The sequence below is a fragment of the Hyalella azteca genome, unplaced genomic scaffold (assembly GCF_000764305.2).
Source record: "Hyalella azteca isolate HAZT.00-mixed unplaced genomic scaffold, Hazt_2.0.2 contig12479, whole genome shotgun sequence".
Lineage (NCBI taxonomy): Eukaryota > Metazoa > Arthropoda > Malacostraca > Amphipoda > Hyalellidae > Hyalella > Hyalella azteca.
Genome location: NW_025942437.1, coordinates 201,425 through 219,365, shown reverse-complemented (window position 1 = coordinate 219,365; position 17,941 = coordinate 201,425). Strand labels below are relative to the sequence as shown.

The window sequence follows — 17,941 nt, the reverse complement described above, 5'->3', positions numbered from 1 at the left end:
TCGCGGCGAGCTGGAGTTGCCGCGAAATTTGAAGAGGAATTTATTCTTATTATATTCTTTATATTCTTATATTTATTCTTTCATATTCATTCATTCATATTCATATTCTTATTTTTATTCTTTATAAAGAGGAAGGAGGAATTTATTCTTTTAATAAACTGAAATATTAATACTTCTGCTTCATTTTAAACGTAGATATTGTTCCCTCTAACTACAAATTGCTATACCTCTAGTGCTTTTATTTCTTCTGTATTTCTTAATTTAGATTGGTATTCAATCAGTTCTAGAGCGTAGTGCTGGTATTGGTATGTGCGATAAGATACGTAAATGATTGATGATTGGCCCATGGATGATGACGGAGCCTTATTGGGACCAAAAATAGGGCATTTATCAGCAATAAATTTATAGCTCTGTCTTTTCCTGATAAGATTAGAAATATTTTAAGGTGTTATNATGCAGTGTTAATTCAACTCTCTCAATGTGTTCAGGTGCATGCAGTGTTAATTCAACTCTCTCAATGTGTTCAGGTGCATGCAGTGTTAATTCAACTCTCTCAATGTGTTCAGGTGCATGCAGTGTTAATTCAACTCTCTCAACGTGTTCAGGTGCATGTAGTGTTAATTCAACTTCAACTCGACTGTTTCTATTGCAGGAGGACGTTAAGGCCCTGATTGAAAGCCGAGAGGCTTCGAACAGGCTCGGCTTTTCCCTAAGCGTTTCTTCACTAATTAGGATAGACTTTACTCCACTCGCAAATGAGATGGCGATATGGATTTTTCCATACTTACCCAGCTATTTATTTATAAGCGTCGACCAGTAACAAAAAATATGTAAACTTTGTATTAAAAGAGTTTTAATGAGAGGAAATTTCAAGAAACTTTGTATATTATTGTTCATCAAGCCTGCGAATTTTACACTTCCTTGATCAGCTTCCTTGTTATAGATATTTTCCACCAAAAAATATTTATGATCGAGTCTGCTGATACGCGGAGGGATAATCCCGCATACTAGCTGCTCAAATGGAGACGTTGTGCAATGTTTGAGGGGAAAGAGACGTCGTAAATTACTCCAACTGTCAGTTCACAACAGGTGGCATGGTAAAGGCGAAGTCAATGAGGGGCGAAGAATAATACGTGGCCAGTTGTCGGCATATCCAATTAGTTATAGCCGACCGTTGGCCATTTCTCGGCCAACTGAAAGCGACCAGTTACCGCAAAGAAGGGTCTGGCTAGGATATCATATTACAAAGAGTACAAGCTCGAGGGTAGCGACTGGCCGAGCTTTGGGCAGATCAAGGATTTTACACGATGGTCGCGAAAACCTCGCTCTCAGACTTCGCTGCATTTTGACTACAAGCCTTAAGGTGAGATCCAGCGCACCATGCTGGAGCTGCTCAACCTGCTCGACGACTCTGAGTGGAACGTTAATGTAAGGTCTGCTTCTTATTAGTAGCTGGTGCTGGTTTAGGGTCTTACTTAGGATGTGAACAACTATTGTCGACATACTGCTAATATGAACAACTGTCAACACTCTTTTGTAGCGTCCTTCTCAATTTGGAATCTAATAATCATACGTGCACTGATGGCCGAAAACGGTATTTTTTCATCTACTCGGAGTTGGACTCAAGTAGTTTGCGTTTATAAAGGGTGTATATGTAGTGTATGTAGTGTATCTCTCTATATATATTTTATGACAGATTATAAATTCTGTCATGGCATAAAATGCTTAATGGAATATTCATATTTAAAAAGAAAGTCGTTCCTACTGTAATTCAATTAAAATTATCTCTGAAATCGGACTAATTTACATGTTTATTATTATTGATGAACTTGTGATACGGTTTTGTGTTTGCAGGCGATCTGCACAGAGGCCGGGCTTATGCATAAGCCTTATGGCTTATGCATAAGCCCGGCATAAGCCATAAGGCTTATGCATAAGCCCGGCCTCTGTGCAGATCGCCTGCAAACACAAAACCGTATCACAAGTTCATCAATAATAATAAACATGTAAATTAGTCCGATTTCAGAGATAATTTTAATTGAAACACAGTAGGAACTACGTTCTTTTTAAATATGAATATTCCATTATGCGTTTTATGCCATGACAGAATTTATAATCTGTCATAAAATATATATAGAGATACACTACATACACTACATGTGGCGCTGCGTGAACGCCGCATGAAGATAGCAAGTGATGACTATAAGAAGAGCAAGGAGAGCGTCCTCTATCGCAAGGAGGACACTACTCCTATAGACTCTACGTTATGAAATTCTCATCAGAAATGCCCTCTCAAAAATTTTGCACAAAGTAGAAGGAACGGAGTCATTGCGTCTTAACACAGCTGTCTGGGTCTTTTGCTGCTTCGTAAGGCGTATTCAAGCCTTCCAGTAAACCCGGATGATGCTTGTTTAGCGCCAATCAGCCTCCGCTAATCTGAAAAGATGTTTATTTTTTGTTTATTTAGTTTGTTCCAGCTTACGTTTCAAATTCACTTGGCGTCCTTGCATGTTAAAATATTTCCTTATCCGTTCCTCTCTTGGTTAAAATGTATGGCAATGACATTATAGCTAGTGCTGTCTGCAACGCGACATATGCAGGAGTGCAATGCACTATGTTTATTATTCCAATTTTATATTAATAATATAGTTTCTCTTATTATTTGAGGCTTGAGAGTTGTTGCCCTAGGTGATTCATCAAAACAAGCAGAAATAACTTTTCATTTTATTGGATTGGTTCATTTCTGTACAAAAAAATTCGCCTGTGTGAAATCCATTTCTCATGGCGCCTAAGTTGTCAACAACATTGAAGGACATAAGCCGATATGCACCTCTCAGACAATTATCCCTCCTGCTGGTCTCCAAGTTCCGTGAACAAGAAATATCTCGAAAACAATGAACGCAGCTCGATGAAACTCGCAGCTCGAACTACTCAAATTTAAAAGTTTTGTCTAAGCAATATTCTAAGGTTAGCGAACTTGATAAAAGGAATGCTGTTTATTGTTCATTTCCTTACTTTGGTCCCGCTTCGGAGTCTATATCTAAGGAGTTGGAAAGTTTGTTCTTTGAATAGCTCACAAATGTAAATATTCATATATTGCAATCAGTTCTTTTTTTTTCAAGTATAAAGATACACTCCCTGTTCCTATGCAATCGTCTCTGCAATTGATGCTGCCCAAAAAGGGTAAAAATTCGAAGAGAAGTTAAATGATAATGAAATTGGTGGACGTTTCACTATTTATTTTACAACACAATTCAACTGCAACACAAAAAGCAGATATCAACACAAACGATTTCGACTATTTCCAATAATTTCATCCAAAACAAAGATAATGCCTACAAAGTTTTTCGAGCGAAAAAATATGCAACGAGAAAAGCGTGTTATTCAAAGACGAACGAAGATGGCGTTTCTACGAACAAGCAAGCAAATCTTGATCAGATAACGCAGGAAAAAATTAAAATGGCACGCAGTTTGCAAAATAAGGACAAATGGTAGAAGCCAGCAAATAATGAATATCATTCACGGCATAAATTCACGAAATGAAGATACTTGGGTCGTGGTGAAAATAAATGAAAAAGTGCCGTGCTCAGCTGTTATAATTTGAACTGCACCCACTCAAGTACAGAACAAATGTCCTAGCATAATACTGATTTCTAATCAATTATTCAAAGTATACAGTGACAAATTGGAAACCAATGCTTCAATTAAATGTCTCGGCTGTAGGCCCATTGGCCGTAACATTGCAGCGTATGTTTACGAACTTGAGACTTGCGTGCAAATGCAAAATTAATTATAATGAGTCAGACAGCATGAATCCTAATATTACCGTGTCAATTCGATCTTCGCAGCATTTTTGCACGACGATTCCTGGAACTCTTTTAGCAAACCAACCCTCGTTTACACGCCCTTATAATCCAGCACAAGCAGTGACAATGAAAGCTAACAGTCAATGCACAGTTCATGATATTGCTGACGAAATGTATCTAAAATTTATCGTTGTAAAATGCTTGATGCTATGTCGGCATAAATCTCAATCAATTTATCCGTGAAATTTGGTTTCATTATCAGTTCTCCACTTCTCCTGTACTGGTGTCATCACATATCTACATCGATGTGTTTATTTTTCTTTGTTTCCAGTTCAACAATTTACTGATGCCGATAACCGTTTAAATTTTGAGATTGTTCTTCACCTGGAGCCCCGACTTCGCCGTGAATTTTCGATTTCGTTCTTCTTTCGTATTTCTAATATTTCCAATAACGGCCTCATTACCTCGTCCACCTCGGGTTCGTCGAGGGACCGCATTTTCTCCGCCCCGATGATGTTTTCCCTGTTGATCTGTTCACTTTGAAGAGTCGAATATATCAAGGATGGTTTTCATTCGAATTCTGCATCGTCCTGGCGATTCTTCAGAGTAGCAACGGCGTAATACCTGTTTGAATTCTGGTAGGTGTTGCCCTTAATAAGGGCCACCTTCATGTTTGCCTCTACATTATCACCATATATTTTTTGATCATAGCGTAGAACTTTCCGGATTTTCAAAAGGTAAACCTTTGTTTCCCTCGATCCGGGCTAAGTTTTTGAAATTTTTGGCTGTTATTTCGCCGCCGCTTGTAGCTGCACGCATGCTGGCATTGGTTGTAGTCGATTTGCTGCTGATAAAAACCGGGGCTTGAGGCGTGTTGTCTAGAGTGATTCTTGGTCGCTAATATTTCACTTATAATTATTGCAGCATGTCATTGCATGCGCCCACCAGCTACAGGTGGCATAGCAGTGACTTTCCGCATTTATGCTTTCTGACCTTATAAACTATTCAATCGTATTCTATAACAAAGGGGGTGTCAAACGATTGCATAGAGGACGTGGTCATCTCCAATTGGATCACCGTGCGGTCGAGATACCAATCATTGTGATTAAAATTCCTCGCCCATTGCCAGCCGTTTGGCGGGACGGTGCCACTGAAAACAGCTCATTTGTCAAGGGATTGCCTGCATCGAGATTTTTGCTGACTTCTAAAACCTTGGCGACATAGTCGGTCATGAATTCGCTTTACCTAAAACGACAGAAGTCTTTGCGCGAAATCTGTGTGATTACATTTCTTTCATCAATTTCTTCAAGTGAGCGTAGGTTTCTATGTCCCGAATCACAATTTCGCAATACTTTTTCCCCATTCCCTTGATACTGTCATAAGAATAGTTGCAAACGATATCTTGACCAGGAATATCTTGATATCTTGGGCAGGGTGGCCCAGTGGTTTAAGTTCAGAGTACCAAGATTGGCGCAGAGAGGCGCGGGTTCGATCCCAGCTCTGTGCGCCAGTTTCTGGTTATTGTCGGCAAGGAGGCCGGGCGGTTAAGTAAAGCAGAATTGTAGCAGTGAGTTGCGAGTTCGAGACCGTAACAAGCTGTGAACATACTGCGATGTTAAGAATCGGCGACAGGCGCTAATAATAATAAACGCTGAAACCGCTATTATTATTATTATTATTATTATTGACCGAGCTGCAAATTGTTGGTTAACTCGGCAAACTTAGTGAACGCGAAAAGGTAGCGTTTCGAACTTTCGCGTCTCAAAGCTCCTGCCACCGTCGCCAGGTAGGCGGTCATTGCCGTGGTCAGAATTTTCACAAGGTTCGGTTCTCCATGTCAGCTCTATAGCATCAATCGGCAGTGATGACACATAGGTCGCAATAACTGTCAGAAAGTGCTTGAAATTCACTTATGCTGGTTCTCGTTCTTTTTCTGACCTGTCAATTACAACCGGATGCACGTGAAAGTCTGTTTAGATCTTGTGGAGGTGATTGAACCACAACATGACTCGTTTCACCAGCGCATCTCCCATCCGCCTCTCCAGCATCTCTCCCAGTTCGTAATCAAAGTATTTGAGAAGGTTGTTGCCAGAAGGTTGGTGCAGTACATGGAAGACGCTGACCTTTTCAACAGAAGGCAACACGGTTTTAGACGAAATCGTTCCTGTTTATCTCAGTTACTGGAGCATCACCACCAAATCCTGGCCATGCTGGAAGAGGGGGCCGGGGTGGACGTGGTGTATTGGACTTCGCGAAAGCGTTTGACAAAGTCGACCATGGNGCGCGCGTGGCTCAAGAGGTGCTGATGTACCAGCAGCATCGCTGGAAGTCCAAGAACTGTCTGCAGCGCTGGCGACTCAAGAACACCTGGCCTGGTGGACTGTAGGTGCCCCTTGCGCTCTGCCCCACTGCTTGGTGGACGGTAGGTGCCCCTCGCGCTCTGCCCCTATGCCTGGTGGACGGTAGGTGCCCCTTGCGCTCTGCCCCACTTGTTGGTGGACGGTAGGTGCCCCTTGCGCTCTGCCCCTCTGCCTGGTGGACGGTAGGTGCCCCTCGCGCTCTTCCCCTCTGCTTGGTGGACGGTAGGTGCCCCTCGCGCTCCGCTCCTCTGCCTGATGGACGGTAGGTGCCCCTCGCGCTCTGCCCCTCTGCCTGGTGGACGGTAGGTGCCCCTTGCGCTCTGCCCCTCTGCCTGGTGGACGGTAGGTGCCCCTCGCGCTCTTCCCCTCTGCTTGGTGGACGGTAGGTGCCCCTCGCGCTCCGCTCCTCTGCCTGATGGACGGTAGGTGCCCCTCGCGCTCTGCCCCTCTGCCTGGTGGACGGTAGGTGCCCCTTGCGCTCTGCCCCTCTGCCTGGTGGACGGTAGGTGCCCCTTGCGCTCTGCCCCACTGTCTGGTGGACGGTAGGTGCCCCTTGCGCTCTGCCCTTCTGCCTGGTGGACGGAGGTGCCCTTTGCGCTCTGTCCCTCTGCCTGGTGGACGGTATTTTTCTTTTCTTCTTGGGACACCGACGGCTTCAGGGACAACGCCCGTGAAAAAAGTAGTACTCGTGGATATCTTGTAGAAATAGGAGATCCTTCTTGTCTGGAAGACACTGCAGTTCGTGGGGATGCTTCAAGTCGTGAACACCCTGCAGGTCACGGAGATCGTTCAAATCGTGGCAATCACGCAGCTCGTGGAGATTCTGGAATTTATGCAGATCGTGAAACTCATGAAGATCGTGGAGGTCTAAGATGGGTCGAAGAGCGATGCAGTTGGCTGTTGTCTCCACGGACGTCATCACGTGCAATGACGTCGTAATGAGTGTAACTGGCAGTGACGACAATGCAGCTTGTGACCGTCTTGTAGTGGAGTCCAACAGTCCACTGGTAGCACGAAAACTAGCATCGACAACGATAACAATCGCACAAATTATGTTGATGTGCTCGATGGGACTCCTAATAATGTCCTTCCTGCACTCAACTGTAACTCTATCTTACGTCAATGACGATGATATTTCATGTGTGATGCAACATCAACAGCGTGTTCGAACATGTGCGTGATTCTCCCAGTAGGAGCTAACCGATGGCAAAATGGAGTAATATTTGAAGATTTTTGTGTTTGTGCAAATCTGAAAATGAAAGTTGTGTGAAAGTAGTGCCTTGCTTCAACGTCTATTTAGTGTAATATTTTAGTGTAATATTTTAGTGTAATATTTTTAGTGTAATATTTTAGTGTAATTAACTTATAGCTTGCATTTATTTAGATTATGATTTAAGCTCATAGAATTATTGTCAAATATTCAGCATAATGTGGTTCTTAAGCGCAATGACGGCACGAGTTAAGGCGTCGTCCTGTTGAGAATAATTTTAACGACGAATTTCCCATCACCTTGTCTTAACATTTGTATACGAAATTTTCCTTTATGTTAGTTGTCTCATCAGTTTTTGGTCAGATTTATGAACATCCTCCGTCAGTTCTACTCTTGCAGTGTCTACACAATGCCATCTACTGGAGACTTCCCCATGTTTGGGTAGTAAATTTGTTTATACAGACTCAAAAAATTTCGCCAGACGTACTGGTTCTCTAAGGGCATTAAATGCGTCGAAAATCATCGAATCACTTTAAAACTATCTTCATCTCTACTGGGACTGGTTTCTTATTCGGTACTCCTTGGTGTAATTTTCATAGTTATTTAGCTCAAGATATATTACGTTCCAGGTGAGCTACTGGATCGGTTGTTCTCATCTTCGTTCGATGATTGGCAACCGTATGTCTGCTTAAAGAGATTTTTTTACATTAGCTTTAAATGAAGGATCTTTTTTATCCACGTTACCATTGACTCTAAGCAAATTTAGGCAGCGCTTTGAAAAGAGCAAAAAGAAAGCGTTGTCTTGACTTGACGATAGTAGCAACTATACGTTCTGTATTTTTCATCACTATTTTATCGCTCCTATACAATGAATTATCTCCATGTTTTCGAGTATACAGGGCGAAATTTGTATTTTCGAGAATTTTGTTTTTGGGAATCTATTGGAAATGTAGGGCGTTTGCTAACCTGCGCTCTGAACTGCCGAATCTCTGACGCAGAAATTTACTAAAACTTGTCTGACGTTCTGATGTTTCTCCATAAGTCTTGGAAATCCCAATTGTTCTCCATAAGCATGGAAATTGTTTGTTTTCAGTTTCATTGAAATTCGTATTGTTTTTGTTTGAATTCTGATTGTCGAATTGCAATATCTGCATCTCTTCAGTGAGTTTAGGTCAATGGAAATGCGTAATTAAAATAATAATTTATTTTAAAATAAAATTATCAGGAGATTGCCTTCACATTATCAGGAAATGGCCTTAAATTATTGCCTTCACTACTCTGTAGAAGAACAATGCCAAAAATGGCAGCCAGAGAACATATTATCGAGACAATTTACTCAGAGTATCTCAACTATTATAGTGGCTTCACTAACATCGGGTCAGAAAGAAGAAAATTATATCGCATATTTTCGAGAGTAACGAAGAATTTAAATGGAAATAGTCTTTACTCTCATATAAAAGCAAATTGTACTTCTTATTGCATTCTTTTTACGAAATAAGAAATGCTTATCGATTGGTCTTCTTGAGAATATAGGGGTAGAATTATTACCACTAGTAATTAAATACCAACCAATGAGGATATATACGTGAATAACGTAAATAAAATGTGGGAAAATTTTCCATTACATGTGTCTGCATGATTAATGTGTACAGTGCTACAGAAAAGTGAGCGGCACCGGTTACAGTAGCTTGATCCGTATCGAAAGCAGTTACGAGAGCTCAAGTTAGAAAAGAACTACCAAAGCGATGAAAAAGAGTAAAGATCAATGACTTCAGTTTCGAAAATAATAAGCATAGAACATAATGACAGCTCAAATGAAACAATGCTCTTTAAAGACCAATTCTGCGCATATGAAAAGTTTTCACCAGTAACGATGATCGGTCATCAAGCAGGTGGAGAGTCGGAGTTGTCACAAGATGCTGTAGGGTATGCGGTGCACCCCGCCTCGTCAGGGTAGTCACACCTCTTACGTTCCTCTGAGTAGTGCAGTTTGGCAGGGCAGTCCATCTCGTACGGGGCGAGGTTAGAACAAAGGAAGAACTTGGTGCAGTCCCTGGGATGAGGCAAGATCCAGTCGGTGCAAAGCGGGCGGCATTCTGGTGCTTCAGTGGCAGTTGTTTCGTTGGTCTCGCCATGTGGGATAGATGGGACGGTGGTCTCATAAATTGGTCTAGGATTAGTTGAAACGTCTTCAGTGTAGTTGAACTCTGTTGACGGTAAACGCGAGCAGCCAATCAGACAGATATCGTTAAATAAGAAGATAATAGAAAATCAAAATTACCTCGCTGAAAATTTTCAACCGTTAGATGTGAAGTAATGTACTGAATCTGCATTAAGCAAATACTGCACGAGATTGAAAATAAAAGAAATTTTCGAAGAATCGAACACTATGATAATTTATCACTTGGCTGTACAATTTTTTATAAAAATCTTAATTACCTCGAGCAGCTGCCACAGCTGCGAAGATGGAGAGTAGCACAAATGTCTTCATGATCTATACCTCGTACCGCAAGCTTTCCAAATTAACATCAAGGTTCTACGTGGCTCTCAGGAGTTCAATTTTGCTTGAATGTTGTGGTGGTGGCTCGTGGTGCATTATATAGACCCAGACTTCACTCGGTGAGTTATATAGACCAGATCTGTCAGCCATATTTACTGCAGGTTCAGTAGCAATGCAATATTTCAGTCACCGTTTCATCGGCGGTGTGAAGTCCTCGCCTTGTTGACAAGGACGTCGGCTTCAAGGAATGCCGCTGCCAATAAAACTTCATATTGTCGCCTGCAAGCTAACAAATTTTCTACTATGGGCTGTTTTTCAAGTGGATTCACAATCATTGTATTGTCATATATTTTTAGCGTAAGAAATATTGAATAATACTTTTTTGAGACGAAAAAATAGCCATTTGTTTTTAATTTTATCCAGCATTATAAATTTTTTATTTCGATCTGAAAAACCTAAAAGATAAAACAAAATAAGATATATGTGAAATTCAACAGCTGTAATAAATGAGAAGGTAAAATAGGCATCGGTATAAAAAAGATTAAGGACGACTTGGTACTCTTGGATATGTTATACTTAATGGTTAGCTTTAACTCCGTTGTAGATGACGTCAGTTTTGTAGAGCGTCATAAAAGGTTCAACAACTTCATTGTAAACGCTGACGTAATGCAGTGCGACTCCTGTGTTATATTATGTGCCTGAAAACTGCGTTCCCTCCGTCAATAGGAAATGCAGTTGTTAAAAGATATTGCGTGGACTCTTTGCACCGCACAAAATAATGCCAGCTGTCATCATCAATTTTTTAGGGTGTGAAGTGCCATATTGGCTCCATCACGAGGCTGACTGAGGAAGCATCGCGAATAATTTTCCTGTTTCCAAAGTCGTGACGCAGTACGTCAACGCTAAATAACTAAACAACGTCACGCGAAAGGTACTTACTGTCGCTAAGAACACGTACTTAATTGTTCTTATCATGAGCTGTCTGCTCTCTATGAGGTCATCGTCGCCTTATTAGGAAAACCAGCAAATCAATTGACATCATCCAGAACAACCGAAACACATACGATACCAAGACTTAAAAATCCATCATGAACATAAAAATATAAATAGAAGAACATTTTGTTATGAACTAATGGCATGTGGAGAGTTCAAGGTTCGTTATAATTTTATCGTTCTGAACTTCAGTAATGACACGTGGCGAGATACATTTATCTTACAGTATCATTTGATTCATGCCTGTGCAAATGCGTGTTCTGGTAGACGAGGTGTCGCTTCACCCGCTGATTATGTAATGGTAGAGAACGAAATTAACTATGGTGTCTTCGCTTCACGCGCTGTTTATTTCATGAGAACGAACGGATTAACGATCATGTCTTAGTAAAACAGAGCACATTCCAAAAAATATAACTCAGACCTAGCTCACTGCAGTGAGTGACATATAGAGCGCATTTTCTCGTCGACGAAAACGTGAAGTCACGGGCAGACGGACGGACATGGCGAGCAAAATCCTGCGACTTTGTAACCTCTATGACCAAAATATAGATGTTGTGAATATGAAAGAGTCTTGTTATTTGTAACGAGCAGATGCAACTGTTGGAATGCTGACATTTCGCATCAGTCGAAAATTTCATTGATAGATGATTGGAATCGTATGTACAAATAAAATAATAATTTGTATGTGTTATAAAGAGAAGAGACTATTCTTTTTCATATATGTGAATTACAATATGTTTTATATCTACGGAAATGGGCTCTCCATATACTAATATCCTATAGATAACCGGAACGTCTGAGCAGTTCTTACCTATGCAGTTTCCTCGTGACAAATTTTTTCATCCTTATACATGCGATATAATTCTTGGTGCAATACGTCTTCTGATATTTTAGAAAACAGGAGAAGAAACATCAACTACAACCTCAGGCTAACATGCTACCGAGATTAACCTAGCTGCACCTCATGTTCACCCTCCACCCGTTATTTAAGGTTAACATGCTACCTAGATTATCCTGCACCTCATGTTCATCCTCCACCCGTTATTCCTGATACGCTGGGTTAACATGTCACACGCAACCTCAGGTTAACATGCTACCGAGATTAATCTGCACCTCATGTTCACCCTGCACCGTTATACCCGATACGCTGAGTTAACATGTTGTCACACGCAACCTCCACAGCAATGTACGCTTAACTGCAAGTTTATTTGGTACTGATTAGAATTGTTAAGATATAGGGCAAGAAAGCTGTTGAATGTGAAATATAATGTATTGTTCAATTATGTCGACCCACTCATCTATAGTCACACTACTGCCGACAGCTAAAAAATTTACAAACTAATATTTAAAGATAGAACTTTCATTTCGCTTGATGGGAATTGATTCAAGGCTATACGCGAATAAAATTCTAGCTATTTAATATTCAAGAGGGAACAAAATAAAATGCAAATTAATTAATTTAATAGTTTCAATTACCCCTGTGCGATGTTTACCAAAAGGTTGAACAATTGTTCATAGATTTGCGACCCGCGGTGACCAAAAATAGCATCGGAAATGCATTCTACATCGCATCACTTAAGTTTCATTCTTTTGCCAGAAAGATCACTGTTTATGGTTGTAATTAGTTTTAAAAGCCGATATCCTCACAATAGAAACGACGAAGAAATTACAAATTTGAAGCTGAACAGACAACGAGCTTTGTCGTCTTACGCCACGGCCTGAATTCTGAGTCTCAGTGAAGTACGTATATATTTACGTAATACATGTATATACTGTACACACCGTACTGTTTACTTCATATATTAAAAAAATCTATTTACTCCGCATTCAAAAAACGTGTTCACTACGCATTCCAAAACGTACGTGTTCATAACATATTCTTCACAGTACTTAATTATTACACGTTCACTACCGGTAAGTTGTACGTGTATACCGTTAGACTGCATTACGATTAAATAGGCAAGTCTTACATCGCAATGTTATTATGAGTGATTCTCTTAACCATAACCTGTTGTGTATAATAAATGATGCAGCCAAATTTTGCCCACTAATGCTAAGGTAATCAGGTTTCTTGCCTGAAGAAGTCCGATAGAAGAAGTCCTACTCTTTGTACGAAGTCCGATAAATATCAAGTCAAACGAGAACGAAACGTGTTACGTCGGCTGTTGTGAGGCGAGGTGAACAGAAGCAACATGGGGTGGTCTGGTAAATTAAATGCGTGCATTTAAGGGCAAAACAAAGCACTCGTAGTTGGGAAATTGGCTGTGATGATACTTATAACAACATTAATATTACTGCTAAATAATGTTGTCAGACGCGTGGATGCAACACGAGGGAAGGAATACTACAGCTTATCTGTTCTAGTCTAATTATTGTCCGGTATTCTCACTTAACTATATATATCGCTCTTTGTTTGCATATCTGAAAATCAGGACTTAGAAACGTGTTGTCAAATTATCAACTTAAAGCGGTTTTCAAGCGCAGTGATGAATTTAAGGCATCGTGCGCTTGGGATAATGTCTGGTGCTTTTAGAAAATGTCTAACAAATGGCTACTCAAATTATCATTCGTTTTGAGCGATAACGGCGTCAGGCTTGTTCGTATTAATGAAAAAATTTAAATGATTTGCAGTATTTTATTTGTGTATATTTGCAGTAATGACCAATATTTGAAGTATCATTTATAACTTTTTATTTACATATCTGGAAATTAACATTTCGGTCACGACTCATCACGCACTTCAGTGCGCGTTGTGCGTGGCATGTTCCTCGCATTTATTATCGCGTGATAAGCTATCTTGCTCGTAACGTCTGAACGTCTTTCTACAACTCTATTCAATCTTTTAATATTCAGAATTCCATTATATGTTTAATTAATTATATATTTAATTTCTTTCCCTACTTCTTGTTTACTGATCATTGTTTATATCTGCACATGTGAATGTGCTGTCATCAGGAAATACTTTCTTGGATCGACTTCTCTATCCATCTTCAAAATTTTACCTCTATTGGCAATGATTGTCTACATACACAAAATTATTGTTCGTAACATTATGACTCATCCCGAACCGTTGATAAAAATTTAAAACGTATTAAATTAAAACAATGAATTGTTTTGTTACGTCTTGCGTAGGCTAATGAAACAGGAAGCTTGACTATCGCGAAAGTACTCATCAAACCAATATTATACCAATAGCTACCGACGAAAAATCTTCATATATACACATGCCTCCAAATTACTCTACGAAACTGAATAGTTTATACGATCTGTTTTTTCCGTAAACCATAGATGGGCACTTGCAAAGCATGACCCCATGAACGGATAGGCTTTGATTTTTCATTTCTTTTTATGAATTCAAGAGCTTCATGAAACTCAGACCAGTTAATCGGCATGAGCGGATCAAAATCAATTCATACGGTAGTGTGAATCAGCAATCACCACTCATTTTCAATGCGTTACTGTATGCGTTACGGTATGCGTTACTGTATGCGTTACTGTATGCGTTACTGTATGCGTTATTATTATTATTATTATTCCACGAAGAGATTGTCGTGGCGTCTCGTTCGGATCGAACTTCGAGGGCACGTTACAAGTGGCTAAAAAAGACATGAGAGGATAAAAACAGATGACGTCTATGCTAAAACATAGGACATATGCCAAGACTGACGACGTCTATGCTAGAACAAACAACACCTATGCTAAACCAGTAATATCCATGATAGATTAGATGACGGCTAGGTCTAAGATTCAAAGGCTCTACGGAAAAGTTCTGTTTTTAGGCAGTAACGTATGCAGTAACGCATACGTTACTGTATGCGTTACTTTACCCGTTAAACTACTCATTTTCAATGCGTTACTGTATGCGCTACTTATTTACCCGTTAAACCACTCATTTTCAATGCGTTTCTGTGTTACGCCTTACACCTCTCATTTTCAATGCGTTACTTTTCGCGTTACTGTATGCGTTACTAGCTGTATGCGTTACACCTCTCATTTTCAATGCGTTACTTTACGCGTTACTGTATGTGTTACTAGCTGTATGCGTTACACCACTCATTTTTCCAATGCACCACTCATCAACAACTGCGCTGAGAAAATTGTTGACACACCTTCCGCATTTAGGGTAGAGCAATTCGGACGCGCCGTCCTGGCGACGAAGGAAGATTCCGTAGAGGACGAAGTTGGAGGAAAAGAAGAACCTAGGGTGTGATATGATCCAGTCGTCGGTGCACGTTGTGCTGAATGATTCAGGAATGTCGGGATAAATGTTTCGTCTATTGGTATGGCAGCGATCACGGCAGTCTGTGAAGAATTGGGGGCGCAAGCTTTATTAATGGAGTACATAGTATAGGAAGTAGTTTAAAAGTCTGATGTGATCGCAATTCAAGACGTTTATCACGAAAGTTCTTAAAAATGCATCATTATCAAGAGAAAGTGATTACTATGTCTACATCACTGTATGTTTTATTAATTTCCCTTAATGTCTTCTGACGATGATCATTTTTCTCGTGAACTTAATTGATTCGATTCAGAGGACTCGTCGAAAAGTCTTTAGTCTTGCAACAAGTCGGCAAATTTAAAAACCTGTGGTACAGTGGCCTCGAATCTATCAAAATCATCTTGTAGATTAACAAGTGAATTATAGGGTCTAGAAAACCTATTGAAAAGGCACGCAAAACCAATCCTCCTGAACCAGTATCTCTTTAAATCGTTATCTTTACATTTAATGGTCGGGTCAGTAGTGCAGTTAGTAGGGCTAGGTTGCATGCAAGCGTGATTCAGGGGGGCGAGAAATTTGAGTTTTCCGGGCACGTTAGCTGTATAGGTTCGAACCGAAGCCAGCACACGTAGAATTTCTGACATTTTTTAGGATGAGCGTGAAGAGACATGAGAGTCCGAGCAATCAGGATCACATGAGTTTCCTGCAAGTGAATTAAGAATTTATAATTATTACTCTATTAAGCCTTACCCTAAAATAAGAGGAACAGAAAAAAATTGAAGGTTTTCTAAAGTCAAAACTCCCAACGTCAGGACAACGGAATAATATTGGGTTGAGCCATGCGGAAATAAATTTAATATACGCACGTGACATCGACAATGGAGACGCACTTATAAAAAATTATAACTCAGTACTCACTGCAGTGAGTGACAGAGAGCGCATTTTCTCGTCAACGGAAATGTGAAGTCACGGACGGACAGACAGACAGACGGACGGACGGACATGGCGAGCACAATAGTGCATTTTTTCCATGAATGAGAAAAAGCGCTGAAAGTAATAATAAACATCTGACTCGTAAGAATGAAACTAATACAGTAAATATAAAATATATATTATTAGTAAAAACTACGGAACATTATTGTGCAGCGTGTATCTCAGAATTTTAAAAATTCTGAGTTCTTTACGCCACTAATTCATTGTTTGTTACTGAACTTATACCTTGTGCAGCGACGACAAAGGCTGAGACAAGAAAGAATAACGCCTGCACATTCATTTTTTAAATTGCAATCAAATCGAGCAAAATTTAGATCAGAAAATTGCGAGCCCATGTGTTCTCACAAACTCTATTAGAAACTAATTCTCATAGATGTCGTAAGGCATCTATCTATAGTGAAATTTTGTGCGGAGATGTACAGGTTCGATTAGCTTGCTTTTAAATAGACTCTACGAAGTTATTCGTTACTGAAGATAATGTGGTGCGTTGATGGGTCTCGGTGAGCTATATATTGCCAGACGTCGGCCATCTTTACTGCAGGTTCAGGAGAGCAATGCAATATTTCAGTCACCGTTTCCATGGCGTGAAGTCCTCGCCTTGTTGACATGGAGGTCAGCTTCAAGGAATGCAGCCGTCAATAAAACTTCATATTGTCGCATGCAAGATAATAATGTTATCACGGTCTGGATATTTGATATTTTGCATCATCGCGTTCTGTCCATTTTACAGTTTACGGATGCGGCAGTATTGGTTATATACAACTTAACCTCGTTCAGTGATATGTCTGAACTATATACTATTGATAGAGGTATCTTAAAGATTCTTAACTTAAATTTATACGAATTACCATAGTTAGCATTCCTTCTCCGCATAATGCTCACCCCTTCTTGTCATGACATAACAACATAAATTACATCAAGTTCAATTTTTGCCTACTTCGAATTTGATATCGATGGCTTTTTAAAGGTTAAATGCCTACGTAATTCAATGTGGGTCACAGCAATCAATATACGGGTCACAGCGATCAATATACGGGTCACTGCGATCAATATACGGGTCACAGTATCAATATACGAGTCACAGCGATCAATATACGGGTCACAGCGATCAATATATGGGTCACAGCGATCAATATACGGGTCACAGCAATTTTATCTCATGTTCATAAGTTATTCAGTGATAATCGATGAATAACCATCCATGCAAGCACGCAACGCGGAAAAAATCTCACTGCAACACAAAAGTGAAAGGTATGCGCGAGATTGAAAAATATGTATTAACATCGTAGTTGTGCATTCTTTATAAAACCAACAGATTGATTCAAGAATTCGTCTGTATTAATTTCGCGATACAATTTGCTAACGCCTGGGATCCTGCCTTTAGTCCATACATTTGACTTCAACTTATTTTGGTCTGTTTGGCTACACAATCGATATCATTTTTACAACATTTCTCTTTAACTCCACTTCTTGTTTGTTTGTCTGCTACAAATCTTATAATCGCTATTTAACACACTTCTACCTGTCCAATCGGTCAGAAATTTTGCACACTTACATAAAGTCGGAGACAATGCTTGAGTCAATTGACAGAATAAATCATTTTAATTTTTTTTTATATTTTAGAAATTTGAAAATACTTTTTATTATTTAAAAATTAGATAAGAAATTTCTTGTATATATGTAACATCGGAGACACCGGCCTCTTTAGAAGTGTTGTCTTTAAAAAGTATTTTTTTAACGCATATTACTTCTGATAAGATTTTCTTTTACGACTTTAAGGTGCAAATTGAGAGAATGTCATCATGAATTATATCAAGGCTAAAAACAGCTTAAAATCTGCAATTCACGTATGTACCAAAT

General features: G+C 39.8%; 1 protein-coding gene across 1 annotated transcript; it reads right to left on the bottom strand.

The window, feature by feature from the left end:
* Positions 1-8,565: 8,565 nt before the first annotated feature.
* On the bottom strand, positions 8,566-9,961 carry LOC108678341 (endochitinase). Its single transcript, XM_018166723.2, has 2 exons — positions 9,816-9,961; positions 8,566-9,583 (listed from the first exon to the last, which is right to left on the bottom strand). Exons 1-2 carry the CDS (start codon positions 9,865-9,867, stop codon positions 9,261-9,263), a joined length of 375 nt encoding a protein of 124 aa, XP_018022212.1. The 5' UTR covers positions 9,868-9,961; the 3' UTR covers positions 8,566-9,260.
* Positions 9,962-17,941: the final 7,980 nt, after the last annotated feature.

What these genes read in the sequence shown, in the direction of transcription:
- LOC108678341 (XM_018166723.2), bottom strand. Translation starts at nt 9,867, where the DNA reads ATGAAGACATTTGTGCTACTCTCCATCTTCGCAGCTGTGGCAGCTGCT. An exon ending in AGCTGTGGCAGCTGCTCGAG is followed by an intron (nt 9,584 to 9,815) that starts GTAATTAAGATT and finishes TACCGTCAACAG; the next exon opens with AGTTCAACTACACTGAAGAC.